Below are 20746 nucleotides of genomic sequence, written 5' to 3' on the forward strand. Positions count from 1 at the left end.
ACATGAGTGGGCTTTTATGTGTATGACCGTTTTTTACCCCACCATGTAGGCAGCCATACTCCGTTTTCGGGGGTTGTGAAAGTTTGAACTCTTTGCTGGGCAAAAGCACGCACACCCACTCCCCCCTTCACCCTCCCCCCCCCCCCCCCCCCCAAAAAAAAAAGAACTCAAAGAGTGTTCAACTTGGCAGTCATCTCTGGAATGTTAGTCCTTTACAATGGATACACACCACATGATTGAAACATTTAGCCCTTTCCCCCAAAATCCATAAACTGTGCATTGGGTCCTTCTATCAAGTCAAAAGATCCCCCCCCCTCACCTCCCCCCACACTCCTCCAATTTTTTTTTTTTTTTTTTTTTTAAACTCTGTGGTGACAGTCCTTGAGTGTGGTTACATACACTCAAGTGGACTGCACTAATTGTTTGGTCAGACTAGTGAAGTTTATGCAGTTATATTAACATTCAGAATCATTCATCTAAACCTGGAAGAATGGGGGCTGCACCACCTGCCTGGTCAGACGAGTGAAAAGAAGACAGTGTTTATGCGTTAACAATAAAATTCAAAATGATTCATCTCCAAAACTGAAAGCAATTTTGGCTGTTTCTCATTCCTTAAATGTGTACAGTAGTAGGAATGATTCAGTCACATGCCAATCTTTATCCATCAAACATCAAGCTCAATCTAAAAGTCGTTGTACTACAAAAATATATAAATTATGATTTACACTATTAAATACACGACATCGAAGAGCAGAAATTTCTCCTTTTTTTTTTTTTTTGTATCACAGAACCACAATGTTATTTTAATTTGACAGCAACTTACAGGAGGGAGATGGTGAGACAAAGTTGTGCAATGACAAATCCAAATTGTGAACGATCACACATGTATCCAAATTGCATCCATACAAAAACCACAGAATTTTATGTTATCAAATCAAATATCAGTGAAATGGACAGTTCACATAATGGCAAACAGCCACTTTTTTTTTTTTTTTGACAATAAGCAGTCTGATGATGGTGATTGATGAAAGTATGTAGTACTGTTTTCCTAAGATGTGCGAATGAACAATGAATGAGATCAGATTGAATGCACTGGAATAAAGATGAAATTTGCCTATCAAAAAAATAGTTTTTTTTTTTTTTGGTGTTAATATTATGCATATATTCACATAAATGTTTGATGACATGAATCCAAAAGAAACAGAACTGCAAAATTCATTTTTCAAAAGAGAATTGCAATTCATGAATCGGTCACAGTTGAAGTTAACGTCGCAAGGAGGTGTCAAAGCATGTGGACTGATATATATATATATATGCTACATCACATCTGCTGTGAAAAAACAGAAAGAAAAAAAAAGACCTGTGCCTAACCGCATTAACCCAATGCGTTAGTCAGGCTTCGAGACACACAGAAACTGTCACATTGTAACTGCAGTTGGTCTGGCCATTACCTTTCCCATTCCTTTGTATTATAGATGCAAATCATTTACAGGTCATCCATTCAGTGCACAATCTCTCTTCATCGTTCATCTACAAGAATGTCATTTTCACTCTGTGATAAAATGGGCGTACTCTGCACAGAACAGCTGAAGGAGAACACAAGACCCTGAAGCACAGCTGGGGTACCAGAGACTTGCCTAAATCAGACAAGAGTGGCAGTTCTTCGATGCTGCTCCATATGCCAGAGGGTATATAACGGGCTGTAAGCAAGTAAGCAAGCTGTGTGAAATTCTTCTCATTATTGCAATACATTTTTTTTTTTTTAAATATAAGTATTCTGTGCTTGAACATGTTTGGACAACAACAACAACAACACACACACAAGCACACACAAAAGTTGCAAACATTCAGATTGAAGAAACTACCCTCAGAACTTCACAAAGCTATGCCTTGACAATTTCACACTGCCTGTGTCACTGTTTTCTGTTGCATCACAATCACACAAAGTTGATGAGTCAACCATCACTACAGGCTGAAGGAGTCATGGAACATTTCTAGGCGATGTGCAAATGAAGAGATCAGGGTCCAGTGCTTCAAGTGTCGCCCTCCTCCTGCCCCCCCCCCTGCCCCCCCCCCCCCCCCCCCAACCTCCCAATCACCAGCTTGATTAAAAAGATAAACTGGAGGAAAATCCCCACCCCCACCCCCACCCACACACTTTCCACAAAAAGCAAGACTAAAAGATAAAGTTAACAAAAACAAAAAATCAACAACAAAAAACCTCACCAAGCCCCTTCAACAGACATCTAAAGCATGCATTCAGATCCTACAGGACTGCTCACACCACTTCTTACTTTTTTCTGCATTTGTGGGCTGCTGTTTTCACGCTGCCATGTAGGCAGCCTCACTCCATTTTCAGGGATACTCACGCCACTTATTCAAATGACAGGTATGCTATCATCCCTTTGGAAACAGTCTTATTACTGAGAATAGGGTATCAAGCAAATCACCGAGGGTTCCTTTTTCTGTCCAGCCCCACCCCTACATCCAGCGCCCTACTCATGAACAACTCATCCAAAAAAGAAATCTTTTATGGTTATGAGACGATCCTTTTCCATTAAACTCCCCTACCCCCTCCTCCAACCCTCCTTGTGCACTTCAACACCCCCCCCCCCACACACACCACAGAGTAAAAGAACATACATAAACTACCATGGAACATATTGCCCTACTAGACTATATTACATTGACAAAATATTAAAACACTAAAAATCAAAATGGAATGTTCTGAATAAAAACCTGATATCATATGGCAAACACTTGTGCAATAAAGATTCTTTTTTTCTTTCTTTCTTTTTTTCCTGCAGAGTGAAAGACTTTACAAATGAAATGATTTGAAAAAAAGCTTGTACCGGTACACACTATAGTGTCATAAAGATGATAAAACAACAAATGAAAGTTGTACATGCAAAATCGTGATCTGATATCTAATCTTAACATCTTAACTTCGGATACATCAAATATGAGATACACCAAAAATTTTGTCATCGAACCGATAATACATTAAAACAAAAATCTGAAAAGTGATTAATTTCTGTTTGGCTTCAATCACTCACATAAACTCAAACTCCCAATTTACACATGACTGGAGAGGAGTGGAAGGATTATAGAAATAGAGAAAGAAAAAACAAAGGCAAGAAAGAGAGAAGGAGAGACAGAGAAAAAGAGAGAGACGCACACAAAGAGAGAGAAGCCCCCCACAAAAAAATACACTGGGAAGGAAAAAAATACCCATTCAAGACCGCTTCCACCAGAAATTTACACCACCGGGACCTTCAAGTACCCTTAATATTTCAATTCTCCTATTCACAAACACACACACATTTTTTTTTTTTCCAGACTGTTGATACACATCTGAACTGGAGTAAATATTCACACAAATACTCCAGAAGCCTCCTCCTACCAGTTTTGCATTCCACATGTGATAGCCACCCCTGGGGGAGAGCAATGCAAGATTAAAGATTAAAACGGTAAATTAAAGGCCTTGTAACCTTAAACAGCCTTTGGAACAGTGCAGTCATATTCACTGTGTCTAGGGCTCAGCATTGGAAAGTGGGGCCCAAGCTGCTTTCACCTTTCCCAACAACAGTCAGGTACCCATTTTACACTTTTGTGGTGTGAGGAAAATCGGATTCATGCGCCTTTTCCAAGAATATAACACTTTGGCCGAAATCAGGCCTTGAGCTTTGATCACTGGTGAACATTGGATCATTAAGTCCAACGCCTAACTGATTCCGCCAGTGCCCCCCTCCACCCCCAGCCCCTACTCCCAGGGCAGATTGAGTGCAGGATAATTTGGGAAAAAAACAGTATGGTACACCTCCATGGCTTATCTGTGAACAAACTGTACAATCTGCACACCACATTACACACAGAAAAAAAAACAAAAAAACTTCAGAGATTTGGGGCTTTAGTAACTGACTATAATATTTTGGAGCATTGACCTAACTTCTCAAATTTTTTTAAATTTTTTTTTCTTCAATCAGTCCAGCTATTTCAAAAGGGGTATCAAGCACAATAGACATGCAGCCCAGCTATTCCAAAAGGGGTATCAAGCACAATGAACAACTGATTACAAGAAAATATGAGAAAAGCATCTTGAATTAACTTCCCTGTGTAAGAATACAGGCTCCCATTCAGACTTTCCCAAACGAAGTGGACCTGCTGATCAAAGCCAAACTCAGTGGAGAAATTCTGATTCAACTGAAATGAACAATGGTCATGTACACAATGTATGATATAATTATAAAGAAACCGAGGCTAAAAGAAAAACTACCATTCCAAAGTTTTCTAAGCTATCATTCATCGAGGTTTAAAAAATCATTTTGCTGCAAATAATCATAGCATCTTTTTCACCATCGAGTATCTTTTCCCCAAGAACAAGCACCATTTTGGAAACATTCGTTTGATTGTTTGAACACTTTGACTAAATTGTTTTTCCTGCTCATACTATCTGTGATCAGTTACTCTGTTGATTTTTGTATATTTTAGAATAAAGGTCATCTGAAATCAACTCTGCATCGGAGATATAAGAAAGAATACTTGCAAGTAACACAACAAAATCAATGCGTCATAAACTCTGGTGTGTGTGTGTGTGTGTGTGTGTGTGTGTGTGTGTGTGTGTGTATGTGTATGTATGCGTGCATGTGTGTGAACATCCGTGTATACATATATGTGTGTACTTACTCATATTCTGTTAAAAAGAAATATTAAAAAAGATAGTCATCAATCATGATTAAGATAAAAAAAAACAACAACAAAAAACAACGCAACAGATGTAAAGAAAAACTCAAATAACGTGTCATTTTGCAAACATTTATGTCAATCAAACTAAAATTATTTTTGACTTGAGCAAAATATAAAATGGCAAAACTAGTTAACAATAACAACATAATTCATACACAAATATTGCACACAAACATGATTTCACACAGGTTCTCTTTAGTTCAACACATTACAAAGCAAACTGTGAAATAAAGATGAATCTGCATGCTCCATGAACTGATTACTGAATCAATGAATGAGTAATTCATGGCTCAATCAGTCAATGGCAATAAATTGATCGGCAAGATATGTATTAAGTGTATTTTTTGGGCTGGAAGAGGGTGAGAAAGGGGGGGCAGGGGGGGCAGTGAAATAAAAGAGAGAACATACCGCCAACGCAAGACATCTGAACACTTGACTGTGTAAAATAAATGCAAAATAGAGAACTTTCTCATTTTTTTATAACAATTAACAGGCGGTGGCACAATGTCAAATAGTTCACAAACATACTGTTCCTTTTTTCTCTTGTAGAGTACTCATGCTGAGAACAAGCCGGATGTAACCGTATGAGTGCTGCAACAACATGCATTTATAATTTGAACATTGTTTAAGCACCATCAGTGCACACATTGCCCGACTTCTCTGCTGCAACTCTGTGCCATTTTCATGATGTATACTAGACTGTGCGCACATCTGTGTGTATGTGTGTGCGTGTTTGTGTGTGTGTGTGTGTGTGCATATGTGTGCGTATTTGTGTAGGCGTTAGCATGCATGCACATGTGTATAGATCTCTGTGTGCTAACGAGTGTAACTTGCAAGAACGCCTGTGTGCTATGTCACAAGATTCGTGCTAAACAAATGTACATCATATAAATAGCAGCACAACACATTTCAGGATCTTCCGCAGCTTTGGAACGTGCCACATCCCCATCCATCAGTCCAGTGGAGGGGCATCGGATGATTCCCATTCTCCAGAACCACCTGCTGCTCGAACATCATCCTGCATCAACAGAAACCATATTTCATGTGAGATCAACTTTTAAAGGGAATCAAATGTGAAAGAAACCCAAAAACAAAGTACAATAGGAGGAGTTTGTATTATACTCCATGTTTGGTGATACATATACTTACCATGTCAAACTGATGCAAACTAGGCCTATCGATTTGCTCTGCCTGGCCAAATTTTGCGCGGCTAACAGTAAAAAGACGCCCCGTCTCACCCGGTCTGCTCTTAGCCAATCAAACGCCTCTAAAAGCTATAAGCGCTGAATCATTCCTTTGGCCAAGGCTCTCCACAATACTTATGTTATAAGGAAAAGAAACCAAGAAGCATCAAGAACAGTGTAACTTAGTAGTTAGATGAAAATCTGAGAAGCATAAGGATCAAAGATGAGAATTTGAGAAACTTTGTATGAGAAAAGTGTCAAGATTAAAGGCGAGAAATTGAGAAGCACAAGGAACGGTGGTACAAAGACGAAAAATTGAGGAAAATAAGATGATATGAAACAAAGATAAGATTTCTGGAAGCTGAAAAAAGATATAAAGATTTAAGGTGAGAAATCAAGAAGTGTAGTTATAAAGAATAAAATATCTGGAAACCTGTAAGATTATATATGCAATATGGATAACTCAGTTGAACAGTGAGTGTTACACTTACAGTGTGAAATAAACTTTGGTTTAGTTAAGTTGAGTTGTGCCATGTATTTGGTACTGTTCTTTTCAGGTTGTGTATTGTGTAAACGAGGAAGTTAATCAGTACCACATGTTCATCTTTTTAACTCACTCGGGACTGGTTTATTATGTGCTGGGCTATTACTTATAAAAAAAGTCAAATTTCTCATCTTAATTTTACAGTTTTGCCATTATGTAGAAAACAATGCCAATTTTTCACCCCGAATCACCATACCCATGCTTGCTTTCTGCACTAAATTCACTTTCTACTTCGTCATCATCCACCTCTTCGATGTCCAACCCTTCAGTTTGTAGCATTTCAAGTGCTTCAGCAACACTAAAATGTTGCTGTCGCTGCCTTGTTCGCTCCGCAACATTTTGAGAAGAACCTGCTTCAGACGCGATTTATTAACAGGCTGCCACACGAGCAGGCGACCGGTCAGTGACTTTGTGAGTTTGTCAGCATGTGTGCCAGACAGGCCACACAACACAGGCTGGCCAATCATACCATTTGGATGTGGAGTGACCCAGAATAGCGCACTCTGCTTGGCCAATCACAAAATCACGTGTACAGTGTGTGATGGATTTTTATTTTTGGAAAATGCTATTCCATTCCGTCGTCCGGAGAGAGCTAATAAGCAGTTACTTTTCATTCTTTTCTCTTTATATCTGAAGCACTACAAAAAAAATCTATACTCTTTAAACTATGCATTTAACAACAGCAGCACCACCACCACCAATAAAAATAACAGGGCATTTTTAAGTGTCTAAGCTCTTTACAAACAAAAAATATACAATATAAACATTACTTCTTCTTCTGCATTCGTGGGCTGCGACTCCATGTTCACTGGTAAGTACAAAAGTGGGCTTTTATGTGTATGACTGTTTTTACCCTGCCATGTATGCAGCCATACTCCGTTTTTGGGGGGATAAATATTATTATTTACATACATGGGTACATAAATGTGTAATCTATACATGTCTTTCATACAACATAAAAGTAAAACCATAATTCTTCTTCTTCTTCATCGTTTAAGGGCTTTAACTCCCATGTTCACTTGTATAACACGAGTGGGCTTTTATGCGTATGACCGTTTTTACCCACCATGTAGGCAGCCACACTGTTTTCAGGGGGAGTGCATGCTGGGTATGTTCTTGTTTCCATAACCCACCGAACGCTGACACGGATTACAGGATCTTTAACATGCGCATTTGATCTTCTGTTTGCATATACACACAAAGGGGGTTCAGACACTAGCAGGTCTGCACATATGTTGACCTAGGAGATCGAAAAATCTCCACCCTTTACCCACCAGGCGCTGTTACCGAGATTCAAACCCGGGAGCATCAGAATTAAAGTCCAACGCTTTAACCACTGGGCTATTGCACCCGTCAAAACCATAATAATTAGTAACATGATGTAAAAATTCTGTAATCGTAATATTCAACAGTAACAACTTTCCTATAGTTGTAAGTAAACCCAAAAGAACAGCCTTGTGCAAACAATGGGCATTACAAAAAACAAACAAAAAACCACCAACAGAGGACAAAGTCTACCTGAGTTTTGGTGTGCGACATGCTGCTGTCTGAGCCTTGCTGACTCCAGAAAAGCTGGACGAGGTTCTGTGATGTATGGAGGTGGTGAGTTCCCTGCCGCTCTACTCACATACTGAACGTCTGACAGTACGCTGGGAACAGGAGGACTGTTACCACCCTCAGACTGAGAATCAGATTCCAGATCAAAATCTTCTTCATACAGTGAATAGAAGTTGCTGCGACTGGAGGTGCGTGATGATGCAGAGTTCGTAGTCGTCACTTTAGTCCGGTTTGAGAGGAGGTCTGTGATGTAGGACTTGTGATTCTGGGACCAACCCTGCGACATTGATGTTGCTGCAACATCCAAGGCTGAGGGACGAGTATGAGTTGAGTCTGTTGTCACCGTGTTCCGTGAATCGGATGAAACTCTTTCTTTGCGGAACGTGTCAGAGTGCTGCGAGGCCAGGCTGCTGTTGGTGCTGGGCATGCTGTCACTCTCCATGTCTAGCATCCAGTCTGACATGTCGAAGGACTCGCTGGGAGAGCCCGCTTCGGGGGGAGATGACCGCTCCTTGCCCACCAAAGGCTCCCCCATGAAATCATCCCACTCAAACACTTCGTCAAACTTCACGTCCACCGAGCTGGACTCCGAGGGAGCGTGAACTGCTGACTCTTCAGAAATGGAAGGGATGGGATCCTCTGGTATGGGTTCCAGGAATGTGCTCTCAAACGGTCGGCCCATTTTCAGGCCTCTGGAGAGGTAGATTTCGGACGCGATCTGAAGGGCGTACTCTTCGCTGTCCACGCTGCTGGTTGGGCTGGAGGGGGGTGGGGAGTGTGCATGGTCCTCCCAGGCCTCCTCGCAAATGTAGTCCTTGCCGCTGTCGGAGTTTGTGCTGCTCTCCGTGTCTGTGCTGCTGGACTCCACATCGGTGCTGGAGCCTCCTGTGGCCCCCAAACACTCAAAGTCACTGCTTGCTGTGGATGGCACCTCTGTGGAATCTGAAACTACGTGAAGCATTCCATCACTGTCTGAATGAGTCATGGAACCATTTTGGGTGTCTGGTGTTTTCTCAGAAAATCCATTTGGTGCACTCCTGTCTGATATTACAGGGGTGTCAGTGGGTAGATGTGGAATGTAATGCTCCCCTTTAGACAGTGTAACATCGTTGCTGTCGGAAGCACACGAATCACTGTCTTCACTGACAGATCCTCCATTCTCCAGACCAGCTGGTACAGACTCTTGTACTGTCTTCTGTGTCTCACTGACAGTGGTACAAATTGTGTCACACTCTGTCCTTTGACCGCCTTCAGAGTTCTTTTCTGGAGGAAAATCAGCTGCACTCAAGGCTTCTAACAAATCAGGAGTACTGTCTTTGTTCTGGACAGGTAGTTCCTGCCTACCTGCGGTAGAGGTTTGCCTGTCTCCTTCTAACAAAGAGCCCAGTGTGTCAAAGTGAAAATCATTTAAAGCCTGTAAGCTTGGAGAGTTTTCATCCACTCTTGTGCACACAGGAGCACTCTTTTCTGATCCTGGTAAATTTCCATTGCAGGGATCAGGGGTACTCTGAAGCTCAAGTGAGGGAACAGTGAGAGAACTTAGTGTAGACATTTCTGTGCCGAAACTTGGAAAGGACTGCTCTTGGTTTGGATCAACTGGTGGGGCCTGCACAGTCAGTGAGTTAAGAGAAGACAATTCTGGCCCAAAACTTGTGAATGGATTTGTGTCTTCAGCTCTGGATGTTCCATCCACAGCAGGTGTTTCATCTCTCTGTAATTCTGAGACAGTACTTTGAGATGGGTTAGAGGGCATTGTTTTTTCACCAGGTTTTGCTGAAGAAGACCCATTCAACTCTGCAGAATCTGCAAGTGTCAGTGCAGCGGAGTCTTTGGAATCATTTATCACAACAAATTCACACGAGCTGCTGTCTTTATCCATGGAAACATCCCCTGTGAGGGAACTCTGGAAAGTGCAAACAGAGTCTGACACAGATTTACCGTCAGCAAGGTCAAGGTCTGCTGCACATTCAAGCACATCAAATCCTGAGTTCCTGTTCTCACTGCCAGAAGGCAACTGTCCATTCACAGGGGAGTCCAACCCTGCAGAAAATGTTTCAGTCTGATCGCTATCAAAAACAAAACTGCTACCTTTTGAACTTGCACTGGTATGGTTAGTTAGCAATGCTGAAGAGTTTGTGTGGAATGTGGCAGAAGTGCAGTCAGCAGCAACAGGAGAAATAACAACAGGGGAAATTCCACTGTTGATGGCAGGGGTGCCGGTCTGTCTGACACTGGGTTCTTGTCCCTTTTGCTCATCCATCAAAAATCCATCCCCTGCGCTTGAGTGGATGATGGCCCTTGTATGAAAAGAATTGTCAGGGTTTAAATCTGGGGCAGTCAAATCCTCAACAGAATTTGGCTGAGACAGGTCACTGACAAGACTGACGTCTCCTCGTGAGGCGGATGCCAGCTGGCTGTCGATGCTGTCTGCTGACCAGTGGTGTTGATTCGGCAAAAGCTGTGCCCACTTCTGATCAAAGGCAGATATGGCATCACCGGATGCAGCCTCCATGGAGTTCATGTTGGTGATCGCTTGCAGGAGCCCGTGAATTTCATCCACCTGGATACGCTTGGAATGGTCCATCCAGCAACACTGCATCAGTTCATATCTGCAACACAGGCACCAATTCCTTAGCCTTACAGAAGACTTTGAGTTTATCATAATTAAATGCAATTCATGAACATATATCAATGATTCACTTATCTAAAACAGATCTGCATCTGTATGTAGGAAACTGTGATGTGAGATATATATGGCCAGTGCTTGCTTGTGTACGTGCACCTGTGTGGTGCATGCATGTGTGCATGCGTCTCTGGGTGCATGTGTAACAACACTTTTAACTGAACAGTTTTAGATAACACATTAACGGTGATATTTAAAACAAAAAGTGCAACACCAGAATTTGAATTGTGGAGCTGTCAAAGTAAAGAAGACTGCAGAGGCCCTGTGCCCTTGGACAGATAGGCTACGACAAAAAAAATGCTGCAGTCAAAATGAAAGAACAAGGAGGCAAGGAGTGCAAATTATTACCTGACAACACAGTGGTAACTCTCGTCATACACAGGGTACATAACTTCTAGTCAATGCTGCTCATGCTACCAGTTCAGCTATCACACAGGTAAATAAAAGGTACAAACCCAGACAATTCCTCAAAAAGGAAGCTACGAGCTTGTCCTTATACCAATCATGTACACACTGCAGCAATGACAGAACAAATGTTCAAACACAAATTAGATTTTATTCAAGACTGGCATCGTCTTTTAACCCTGAATATGCTACACAGAATATATGGACAATTCAAAACAAACGCATGGTTGCCTTGGTGTTTTTTGGTGTTTTTTGTTTTACTTGAAATGAAAAAACAATGAGGCAAGGAGAGCAAATAATTAACAAACAGTCAAAGGTCTAATTCACTGCCTCTTCTGCCATCTGAAATAGTAATAAGACTAAGGAATGTGATATAATGTAACACTCTGCTAGGTACAAAGAGCTCAGTTTCAACAAAATCTATAAACATACTTTTTCAAGCCAATGTTTGTGCACACATTTAAGTTTTTTTTTCTCTTTTCCTTATGTGTGTGTATATGAATGTGTGTGCCCATGAGTGAGTGAGTGTGTGTGTGTGTGTGTGTGTGTGTGTGTGTGTGTGTGTGTGTGTGATATGGTATTGTGTGCTGTGTGCACACAACAACAAGTTTCTTCTCAAAGAACTGCGCCTCATAAATGCTATGTGTTACTGTTATTATTACTGCTACAATCTACAAGAACAAAAACTCACAATCGGTTCTTGTGAGGCATCAGCCGCTGGGGCTCCTGCAGGTGAATGTCCCTCTCCACCACCACCTTCTGCAGCACTTCTTCATCGGTGAGCACGCCATAGGGCTGCTCCCCCATCGTCACAATCTCCCACAGCACGATGCCAAGGGACCTGAAAGTGAGAAGGGTGGGACTTTTCAGTAAAGTTAAACCCCCTGAAAGTCCAGTAAAAATTCAAATCTGGCTAAAGAGGGGCGAATGAGGATGGGGAAGGTGGGGTCTGGAAAATATTTAGTTTCGGATGGTGTGTGGGGGGATGTGGGGGAGGCAGTGGGTGGGCTAGGGGTTAGCTGACGTTTGTGTTATATCAGAGTTCCTGGATAAAGTACCTAACTTCAATTCCTGTCAAGTAATATTACATGGTAAACACTATAATCCATGAACTGTTGACTGTTAAAGTCAACAACAACACATAAAAGGAAAAATAAGTTTAATTTTCTATCAAATGAGAAATGAATTTTTTTTTTTCTTTTCACTCTTTTAGTTTTCCTGAACCACTCTATTTTCTACACTGTCATTTTCTATTTCATAAACAGCATGAGAAAAGAGCGAATCATGAAGGGAAGCCAGATATACAGATGCCCTCAAGCATGGTAAGTTGATAAAGATGCAACTAGCAATGTCATACATAGGGTCTTCAGCCTCCTCTCTCAATATTTCCTTTTTCACTATTCAAAGGAAAAACTGTTCTTTGTAAAACTGGTATGCAATGAAGCAAGCCAAAACGAAATGGTAGTCATTCCATATGATATCTGTGAACAAATATGAACATGCTTCAAATATGCAGCAAAGATGGCCAACATTCTTTTTTTGTATGTGAAAAAAACAACAACCAACCTCCTCAAGGCTAATTTCTGTTTTCCCATGCATGCACACACCAAACCTCTCAGACCTTTCTTCACCAGTCTCTACTCTGACACCCCCCAACCACCACCACGCAAAATCACCCCAATGCCACTCCCAAAATCTATGTATAAATGAATTTTACCAAATATCCGATTGTTTGGAGAACCCGTTCAATGTCCAGCTTCCATTTTCCTGCTTCAGTGTTTCCGGCGCCATCCATCGAATTGGCAGCAGATGAGCTCCAGAGTGAAAATAGTCCTCCTGAAGTTTGCACACCAAAGTGTTGTCCAATGTAAAATTATTCAACTATTTTTCATACAGGAATGTATGCCATGCAACTGGTTAATATTTCTTTTGCTTTCTGTTACGGAAAAACAAATAAAGCACCTTCATATCAAATGCATACGATTTATTACAACTTGTATAAACTGCTTTTGAGATTTAGATGACAAGACAATAAAAACAAGGCTTGTTTGCTGGCACTATCCAAATCTTAGCCTTATGTAAAAACAAAAATCCTTTATTTTCATACCAAACTTGAGAAAATTAATTCTAAAAATATATAACATTACTGGCAATAAATATTCAAAAACAGAGCTTTCTGATTAAATACAAAACATATTACACGAATAATCTGTTTTTGATGATCATCCTTGAACACAAATCAATCAGTTGGCCTGCACCTGACAAATAATGCAGTTGTTTCACAAACAGACCAGGACAGGTAGAACTTAGAAGCTCAAACCAATATACATTCAATGTGAAAATGTAATGTGATGAATCAAACATGTTTTTCTTCCAAACCTTGAACAGATTCTCTGCGATACCATAGTCCCCAATCTTCAAGGTGTAATCACCCATCACCAAACAGTTCCTAGCAGCCAGGTCTCTGCAAAAGACAAAGAGAACAATGTCAAATGTATACATGGTATGGCAGAATTCCCATTTTCTGTTGAAACAAGTACCATCACTTGCAATCCCAGCAATGCGATTAGCAGGCTTCCAAGAAATAAATCAGCATGGACGCTGAGTGCGCATATTCAGAAACAGCTTCTGCCCTAGGACTGCTAGGGACTTGAACAGCCTGACTTAAAACAACAGTCTCAACAGTGTCAATGAGAACTTCAAGTCTCTTGTCTTGTAAGAAGTTCCAACACTAGCCTAAAAACTTTGTGTGGGGGAGGGGCCTTTTTGTGTGTGTGAGCTTTCTTTGTCCATTGACATTTTTATGCCAGTAGTGGTCATCTGTCAATGTACCACGTTAAGATCAAGACACAGGCACAGATGCACACACACACAAAAAAAGCTTGCCAACACATACACACACTATCTTACCTGTGCAGGTAGTCATGCCTATGCAAACAGGAAAGGCCACAAGCAGCATCAACAGCAAACTGCATCAGACGATTCTTCTGAATCAGCAAAGCTTCACAGTGGCGATGGCTGCATAAATATTGCTTTAAGTTGCCCTGCAATGAAAAACAGAAAATCAGATTACTGCTACATAAACTGAAGAAAATATTTCATTGGCGATTCATACATCAAGTAATGATCCTCTACAGTTACGAAAAAATCTTTTCACAGGTTTTAAGACAAAATTGGTAATAAAGTTAGGAAAGAGAAATCTTTAGAAAAATGGAAGTAGAGCAACACAATACAACACACATTACAATGCAAAACAATACAATGTAGTACAGTACAGTACTGCACAGCACAGCATAGCACAATGAAGTATAGTTCAGCACAGTACAGTACGGCCCAGAGTAAAAAAAAACCCAACAAAACAACAACAAACAATGCACTTCAACACAATGTAATCCAAACAGAGTACACTAAGTACAGTACAATACAACCCAAAACAAAAGAAATGCACAGGACTACAACACAAGACAACATTATTTTTGTTGTCTTCCTAAGAGCTTCTCCTGGGCAGGTTTCTGTACTGCATGATAGCAACCAATCTGTTGAATATTAAAAGGGTAAAGGTCCCATAGCCTTGTATGGTTACAGAGTAAGTGAATTCATTCATTCAAAGTAAAAAGGGATTTGCATAGGTAGGTTGGGCCTAACCCTCTCCTGCCATTTTCACCTTAAAAGATTGAAGTCAGGTACCAACGGGCGCAATAGCCGAGTGGTTAAAGCGCTGGACTTTCAATCTGAGGGTCCCGGGTTCAAATCACGGTGACGGCGCCTGGTGGGTAAAGGGTGGAGATTTTTACAATCTCCCAGGTCAACACATGTGCAGACCTGCTAGTGCCTGAACCCCCTTCGTGTGTATATGCAAGCAGAAGATCAAACACGCACGTTAAAGATCCTGTAATCCATGTCAGCGTTCGGTGGGTTATGGAAACAAGAACATACCCAGCATGGACACCCCCAAAAGCGGAGTATGGCTGCCTACATGGTGGGGTAAAAACGGTCATACACGTAAAAGCCCACTCGTGTGCATACGAGTGAACGTAGGAGTTGCAGCCCAAGAACGAAGAAGAAGAAGAAGTCAAGTACCCTTTCACACTAGGGTGGAGTGAGGAAAATCAGAGTACAAAGAAAGAGGGCGCTAGTGAGGGGGGCAAAGGGGAGGTTACCTACTTCCGGGAGGTTATCGGCCGTAGCTACTTACGTTTTCTCCGCATAGGTGGATAGTAGTTTGCACAGGACAGGAATGTCAGACCCCTGCCGGAGTCTGCACTAGTGGGTCACAGTTAAGTATGTGTAATTAAACACATGTTACCATGCCAAAATGTGACCTTAAACTCTAATCACTGGTCAACGCTGGATCAGAATTCCAACACCAAATTGATTCTGCCATGGCATCCCCCTGATGAGTACACAACAATCAAACAAAATATCTACAAATAAAACCAATACTCACATAAGCTGCTGCCTCCAGGATCATTAGCAGTGGAGCTGTCTCCGTGCACTGGCCAAGAATGTGCATTATGTTTTTGTGCTCCAACAGTCTGTCATAAATTACACAGAAAACAATGTACAGATTAAAATTTCAATTTGTTGTAGTGTTTTAATCATGCTTCTTTTTTTTTCTTTTAAGGAGAGACAGGAAAATGGACAGAGACACAAGAGAGAAAGAGTGACAGAACATTGGAGATGAAAAGAATGAGAGAGAGAGAGAGAGAGTCAGAGAGTGGGGGGGGGGGGGGGAAAGAGAGATCAGAACAGATGGACAAGGAGAGGCAGAGACACAGTGAGAGGTACGAACAGAAAGAAAAAAAAGAAGAAAGGAATAAGAGATAGTCAAGACTCAAATGTTTTGATGACATAGTCAAGACTCAAACGTTCTGATGACAAGCCAAATGACCATAGGAAAACATACACACCCCTCCCCATTTGCTACACACATTCACACTATTTGCACTATTCATGTCCATCCTCTGCAACTTATAAGGAATACAATACATAATCATGAGACATCTGCAGGTGTACACACACACAATTATGGCAGTAAGCCGAGTTCTTTTGTGAATCGAGGCCTACTACAATACTTCAAAATTATTCACAGAGAAACAGAGTTAGAGAGAGAGACAAATAGACAGACAAGGACACAGTGTAAAGAGAGATATATCTTAGTGCTACCAGAGTTTGTATTTTGTGTTTCTTTTTATTACAACATATTTCTCTGTTTGAAATTCCAGCTGCTCTCCCCAGGGAGATTGTGTAGCTACACTACAGCGCCACCCGTTTTTTAATATTTTTTTTCCTGCGTGCAGTTTTATTTGTTTTTCCTATCGAAGTGGATTTTTCTACAGAAGTTTGCCAGGAACAACCCTTTTGTTGCTGTGGGTTCTTTTATGTGCGCCAACTGCATGCTGCACACAGGACCTCGGTTTATCGTCTCATCCAAATGACTTGTTGACCAGATATTAAACAAGCAACACAAAAGCAAAGCAAAACAAAACAAAACACAAACACACACTAACAAACACACACACTAAACCAGCCCAAACACACAGTCAAAGGCACAGTCATTATCTTATTTTCAATTTTAAGACAGACAAAAGGGAAACTACTAATACCTGAAAGGTGCCACTTCTTCAAAGAACAGGTGTTTTTCTTCCCGGCTGGCATCATCCTTGAGCATTTTCACCACCACTTTGCTTCTCGGTATACCAATCAGAATCTTCTCCGCATCAGACTCTATCACCTGTACACCATTAATCTTTCTTTACCATGCACTCCATTCATATCTCAAATTCTTGTCATGTGTACTGCCAGTGTTTTTGATGGAGCAAGTATTGATGGGGGAAAAAACCCCCAACAAAACAAAAACAAAAAACAGTACAAGAAAAAGCCTAAACTTATTTTGACTGCTGTTAGCAAACCAAATGACATTGCACTTCACTCAAGTATCTTATAAAAAGAATCTTATGAAAACAATGTATGATTTTCAAAATAACTAATTTCAATAATAACAGAAGCAAACAAAATGTCTTCTCTAGTATCTTAGGAAAACTTAAGTTAGAATTTAACAGTAAATGCACACCTGTGCAAGCACACACATACGCACCTAAAAACACAAACACACTTGTGAATACATATACATGTATACACAGACACGCACCCAATGACATTCACAGACACACACACCAAGTGACACTCACGCACACACATTACCTTTCCAAACCAGCCAGTGCCCAGTTCCTTCAAATAAACAATCTGGTTGCGAGGGAAGGGGTGGTGAACTGCAAAAACACAGGTTAACTTCTGAAGCTCTTTCATATTACTAACAAATAGAATTACACGTGTATGCATGCTTTTGTCTGACCAAAGGTACATATGTAAGCTTGTGTTTCTGCACAAACACATCTGTCAGTATGTGCATGTGCATGTGAGTGCATGTGTGTGTATGTGTGTGCATGTGCGTGTGTGCGTACGTACGTGTGTGTTGTTTGTGCACGTGCCTACTATGGCAGTGAATGTTTTGATTGTTACATCACACAGAAATAAAGTTACACTCAAACAACCATTATTTTAGTCAAAACATGATCGGGCAGCACACCATGCAACACCTCTCTCAATCAATGTATCCTACACTTTCTTCAGCAACCAATCTACGACGACAGAAAAAAAAAAGAAAGAAAGAAACTACAGCCCAACACATCACCCACCAGTCAGTTTCAGTGAGGTATCCTGCCTCGCCTTCCCCAGACTGGTGATTCGAGGTCGAAGTGGAGCTGAGAAAGGTTTCAGCTTGGATGTGATGTCCGGCAGTGGCTCAATGGTCACTGAAGGTGAGTGGTTGAAATCGCCATTGGCATCGTCAACAGTTAAGGTAAAAGAGTTGTTGATCTGGCCCTGCTCAGTATCGAGAGATGTGGTGCTGTTGTTGAAGTTCTGCACAGGTACAAGCATACACCTATGTAATAAATAAATGCAAAGATGCAAAAACAACAACAACAACAAAAACCACTCTCTCAAAAAGCTGATTGATTTGTTTAGTTTTGACAAGTATATCTTCAGGGAAAAAAAAAAAATTGTGAGATCCTTTAGTCCACACAGACAATGATTGCGTGATAACAGTATGAATTACAACTAACATAGCAAAAATTAATGACTTCAGACAAGTTCAGTCTATGATCTATCCAAACACACAAAAACAGAAATTATGACGGTATAAGATTCATAGCTCAGTCGATACACACAATCTTCCTGATGGAACTTCTAATTCACATATAATGATATATTTTTCCTCCTTACTCTTTGAATCTTACTAATACTGACAGTGACGCTGTTGTCAACGCTGATCAATTCAAATGATGTAATTGTGATTCTTCATTTCAAACCTACCTGTTGTGACATTTGGAATGCATGCAATATTCACATATTGCATTACATAAGAAAAAAATACTTTGTTTTTTCTTTCCAAAGAAAAAAACAAACAAACACAAACACAAAATGTACAAACCAAAAAATTCAGTCATTCCATACTTACAGAGAAACCCCGTTTTTTCTTTAAGCATGGCACGCACAGGAGCAGCACCAGAACAAGCATGACAGGCAGTGACACTGCTGCCAGTGCTGACACCGTCAGCGTCAGTGTCATGTTCTGAAGCACCATGATGATCTCTATTCCTTTGTCACATTCTCAGATGATTCAAAATCCAGTCCCTGCAAAAAAAAGTTTAAGTATCACTAGCTATAGGTTTCCAGTCATAGCAAGCAAATGAAGAGACTGTTGTTGTCAGTCTCAAACCTGTTGTTTGCTGAAACAAGTGCTGGTATGGACAGAGAGAGAGAGAGAGAGAGAGAGAGAGAGAGAGAGAGAGAGAGAGAGAGAGAGAGAGAGAGAGAGAGAGAGAGAGAGAGAGAGAGAGAGAGAGTGATGGACACACACAGACAAGACTGAGAGAGAGAGAGAGAGAGTGAGAGAGAGACAGACAGACAGACAGAGACAGACAGACTGAGAGAGAGAGAGAAAGAGAGAGAGAGAGAGAGAGAGAGAGAGGAGAGAGAGAGAGAGAGAGAGAGAGAGACTCAGAGAGAGAGGATGGACAGAGAGAGAGAGAGAGAGAGAGAGTGTGTGTGTGAATGCATGATATATTAGAAATGCACACCCATTTAGGTGTTTCTATCTCTCGTTACTTTGCACACCACATAAAAATGACACTGATGACACCGCACCTGATGTAATTTCTGTTTATGAGAAAATAAAATCATTCTTATCTTATGAGCAATATGATACAGGCAGTGTTAGCCTTGGTGTATTTCAATGTGTTTACAATACTGATTAATAACAACATTTTGATTAAGTGAATATATACAATACTTTTCATATGAATGTCTTATATGTTATTGTTTCTTTTTAATTAAGTCATGGTTAATGTTTTGTGTTGAGTAATTGTCTACATTTGTTTTGCCGCATCTGATGTAATTTCTCTTAATGAGATAATATAATTCTTCTTTTCTTATCTTACAATCACACTGCACTTTGGAAAGTAAATATAGAGTGAATCAAAATATGTCTCATTGCTGGATTTATAAACTGGGTAAGTCAACTTCACATTTGATCTGTTGGTAATAGAACTAAATAGTAATAGTCTGACTCACTCTGAGTAAATAATATCATAAGTAATCTACTGTTTATGACTATATCCACATTTCTTCCTCTCCACTCCTCTGTGTGATTGGCAGTGTGAACATCCACACCTTGTTGTGAACACTACTCATTCTGTCCTGAGGAAAATATTGCCTTGTTTATTACTATCATACTTTCATAGTATCAAAAACAACACAACATGTATACAAACACGCATACACATGATACAGCACATTTCTGTATCAATGATGATTTATTGACTAACATCAATATAAAGCTCTTTAAAACAATTTTCATCTAAATCCGTTGCTATGTAATTTACAATAATTAGTCACGAAAGGCAGTGTGACTGAACACATCGTCACATGGGCATTGTGAAATCTGCTGACTGACTGATGCAGTAAGTCGAGTAACGTTTTCTGTTAACAATGAAGTCGGACTTCAAAATCTTTTAAAAGAAAAGTACACTCATATACAGAATCTGGTCCATTTCCTTTCAGCTTCACATCAAGCTAGATGAAAACCAATTTTTACTGGGGGAAAAAGGCTGGTTGGAACCTTAAATCAGTAATCATGCAATCACACTGACACGAGTCACAGAGACAAACACACACAGTGACGAAAACATTAATGAAAACAAAGCAAAACTCACAAATAAAAGCAAAACAGAGTGTTGGCATTAATCTGGGCCTTCACAATGTCACACGAAAATCGCAGGTGATAATGTCACTAGTGTCAGGCTTACAAGAAATTAACAGTGAAAAAGCGAAAACACACCTGAACAAGGAGGTGTGTCGAATTCAGAATAATGAAAAGATCGACAAATATCCTGATACAGCAATAACGACAAGCACCCTGAAATCGTTGAAAACAGCGACTAACGCATCCAAAAACCTTGCAATTTACACAGATCGAAGTTATGAGAAAACAAGTGAAATTCATTGTGTTTACTTACAACGAGTCGTCTTTTTCACAGAGCATCTCGTCTTGCGAGATTGCAC

General features: G+C 40.5%; 1 protein-coding gene across 2 annotated transcripts; it reads right to left on the reverse strand.

Moving 5' to 3' along the window:
* Positions 1–2620: 2620 nt before the first annotated feature.
* Positions 2621–20741, reverse strand: LOC143292879 (uncharacterized). 2 transcript variants are annotated; one of them, XM_076603534.1, is made up of 12 exons: positions 20701–20741; positions 18642–18817; positions 17818–18043; positions 17324–17391; positions 16726–16853; positions 15567–15654; positions 14030–14163; positions 13499–13583; positions 12837–12955; positions 11811–11960; positions 7993–10640; positions 2621–5764 (listed from the first exon to the last, which is right to left on the reverse strand). In XM_076603534.1, exons 2-12 carry the CDS (start codon positions 18765–18767, stop codon positions 5760–5762), a joined length of 3777 nt encoding a protein of 1258 aa, XP_076459649.1. In that variant the 5' UTR covers positions 18768–18817; positions 20701–20741; the 3' UTR covers positions 2621–5759. The 2 variants fall into 2 exon arrangements, with proteins under 2 accessions (XP_076459649.1, XP_076459650.1); XM_076603535.1 differs by lacking the exon at positions 20701–20741 and adding an exon at positions 20523–20636.
* Positions 20742–20746: the final 5 nt, after the last annotated feature.

The sequence above is a fragment of the Babylonia areolata genome, chromosome 18 (assembly GCF_041734735.1).
Source record: "Babylonia areolata isolate BAREFJ2019XMU chromosome 18, ASM4173473v1, whole genome shotgun sequence".
Lineage (NCBI taxonomy): Eukaryota > Metazoa > Mollusca > Gastropoda > Neogastropoda > Buccinidae > Babylonia > Babylonia areolata.

Excerpts from the sequence above, each read along its gene's own strand:
- LOC143292879 (XM_076603534.1), bottom strand. The coding sequence starts at position 18,767 with ATGGTGCTTCAGAACATGACACTGACGCTGACGGTGTCAGCACTGGCA. Across the intron at positions 14,164-15,566 it reads TCCTGGAGGCAGCAGCTTAT|GGCAACTTAAAGCAATATTT; the intron begins GTGAGTATTGGT and ends TTTTCATTGCAG. Across the intron at positions 11,961-12,836 it reads TCCAAACAATCGGATATTTG|GTCCCTTGGCATCGTGCTGT; the intron begins GTAAAATTCATT and ends TCTCACTTTCAG.